Source organism: Bombyx mandarina, chromosome 23 (assembly GCF_030267445.1).
Source record: "Bombyx mandarina strain Sakado chromosome 23, ASM3026744v2".
NCBI classification, from domain to species: domain Eukaryota; kingdom Metazoa; phylum Arthropoda; class Insecta; order Lepidoptera; family Bombycidae; genus Bombyx; species Bombyx mandarina.
Genome location: NC_143229.1, coordinates 3,271,665 through 3,273,907, shown reverse-complemented (window position 1 = coordinate 3,273,907; position 2,243 = coordinate 3,271,665). Strand labels below are relative to the sequence as shown.

At 37.0% G+C, this 2,243-nt stretch overlaps 1 protein-coding gene across 1 annotated transcript; it reads right to left on the bottom strand.

Annotated features, from left to right (window-relative positions):
* Window positions 1-689: 689 nt before the first annotated feature.
* On the bottom strand, window positions 690-2,018 carry LOC114241207 (uncharacterized). Its single transcript, XM_028171991.2, has one exon. It carries the CDS (start codon window positions 1,966-1,968, stop codon window positions 1,765-1,767), a length of 204 nt encoding a protein of 67 aa, XP_028027792.2. The 5' UTR covers window positions 1,969-2,018; the 3' UTR covers window positions 690-1,764.
* Window positions 2,019-2,243: the final 225 nt, after the last annotated feature.

The window sequence follows — 2,243 nt, the reverse complement described above, 5'->3', positions numbered from 1 at the left end:
GGCAGGGTGGTGGTACCCACCCGCGCGGACTCACAAAAGGTCCTACCACCAGTATACTACTAGCTCACGGATCACTTAAGTGGATACAGGATCATATGAACATTAAAACATTAATGCCGCCACCCAATTTTAGACTCGTTGCTCCCTAATTACTGGTGGTATGACTTCTAGTGAGTCCGCACGGGTAGGTACCACCACCTCGCCTATTTCTGCCGTGAAGCAGTAATTCGTTTCGACTTGAAGGATGGGGCAGCCGTTGAGGGACAGCCTACTGAGACCTTAGAACTTATATCTCAAGGTAGGTGGCATATTTACGTTGTAGATGTCTATGGGCTCCAGTTAACACCAGCCCAGCTCGTCCACCGAAAAAAATATTCAAATACGATAGTGTTCCTCTGTCTAAAAACACGTCGCCTACAAAAATTTCAAACGCAGCTACGTCAAGTCGTGGAACATTTTCCATGAGATAGACTTGCTATACAATATTAGTTGAATGCTGTTATGATTATTTGAATGTTAGAAGCAGCAGGCAGCGGCTTGGCTTTGCCCCTGGCATTTCTGACCTCCATAAGCGACGGTAACCACTCACCATCAGGTGGGCCGTATGCTCGTCAGCCTACACGAGCGATAAAATAAAATTTAATTAATTATAATAATCAAAAATTGGCAAATTAGAATAATACAATACATTTAATTTCACGAAGTATTTATTTCAACTATTAAACATATATAATCTACGTATAGCTACATTCTACATTTATCTACATTTATTCATAATACATTATTATTGATTACTATTCGATTCTCAATTTGGTAATTTCCGATTGGTACTACTTACATAATATATAGTGCCCACAATATGTCCTAACAAAAAAAAATTCACAAAATAATAAATGTCGCAGGTTGATTTTATTATGAGATAAAATTAATTAATCGTGACGTTTGCTAGTAGTGAATACAATTTATTACCATTAATAATAACAACAAATACAAAAGTTTTATAAGTAGTTCTAAACCGTGATAATTTCTAGAGATTAATAATTACTTTAGTTTCAAATAGGGTGATAAAAGTAACAAAAAATAATAAGATAATTGATTTCAAATTGATAAGATTAAGCATACAAAACAAATATTGTCCAGCAGCTGAGAAAATGCGAATGATTTAAGCAAAGCTATAAAATTTATTTGATTGACACAATAATTTCTTTTATTGAAAAGTATTCGTTAGTAGATCAACAAAACAAAACAAAAACTTAAATTCAACGTCACTTCAAAGCTAAAACGTCCTTTGGATCACGAATACATTATTTAACTAGCCGGAACTTTTTGGGTTAAAGGTCTCGTTACCGGGTCATAAAACCTTGCAAAAAAAAAAAAAACGGCTGGACAATAAGAAAGCATTCACTTGGACATATTAGTATAGCCCTCAAAATGTGAACCCAGAGAATTCGTATCACCTAATCTCACGTATTAGGCTACATATGATTCAACATTTCTACTTCAAATACATGAATCGTGTTTTTAAATTCAACTAAAAGACAATGTAAGTAATCACCATGCACACTGCACTTTATATACGAAAAAAAAAAATGTTGATCGAGAAATATACTCCACATAGCTACGCCATGACCAAAATACAATACAATTTAGTTATTTTAGATTATGATTTACAAAACAACACCACACAACACTGACCAGAGAGATCTTTCACGCGAGAAAATTGAACTATCACAGCCTTCTTGATGATTATTAGGTTCAGAATACTTAGGCGTATCTTTCACGGACCCTTGCGAACATCTCGGCCGAGTCAACTTTGTTTGGACCCTCGTTTTTGCCGAAGAAGGTCGTTTTGGTGGTCTTCAGCAGGCCCTTGCCGTTTTCCGCCGATCTGCGCCAGTATACCGTTTGGACGGCGTGACGGCCGGCGATATATCGCGTAGCGCTGCCAATCAACTGTCTTTTGTCCATTTCGTTCTAGAGATGCGACCGGTACGAAGCACAGTTTCGTATGTTATTAGAATCGAGTGCAATCGATTTATATAGGAGCCGGCACGTGAGTGCGGTCGTATGTCGGTGACGGATCAATTCGTTTAACGTGTAGTGATTTTGGCGTGTTCAGTGAGTGAATGCAATTCAATTAACTTTTGACGTTGTTTGATGAATAATGATTATCGATTTGCGTACATTTTGCTGAACTTTGCATAAATTTCGTGTTTTTTAACATAGTGTGACGCCTTATCTGA

What these genes read in the sequence shown, in the direction of transcription:
- LOC114241207 (XM_028171991.2), bottom strand. Translation starts at nt 1,968, where the DNA reads ATGGACAAAAGACAGTTGATTGGCAGCGCTACGCGATATATCGCCGGC.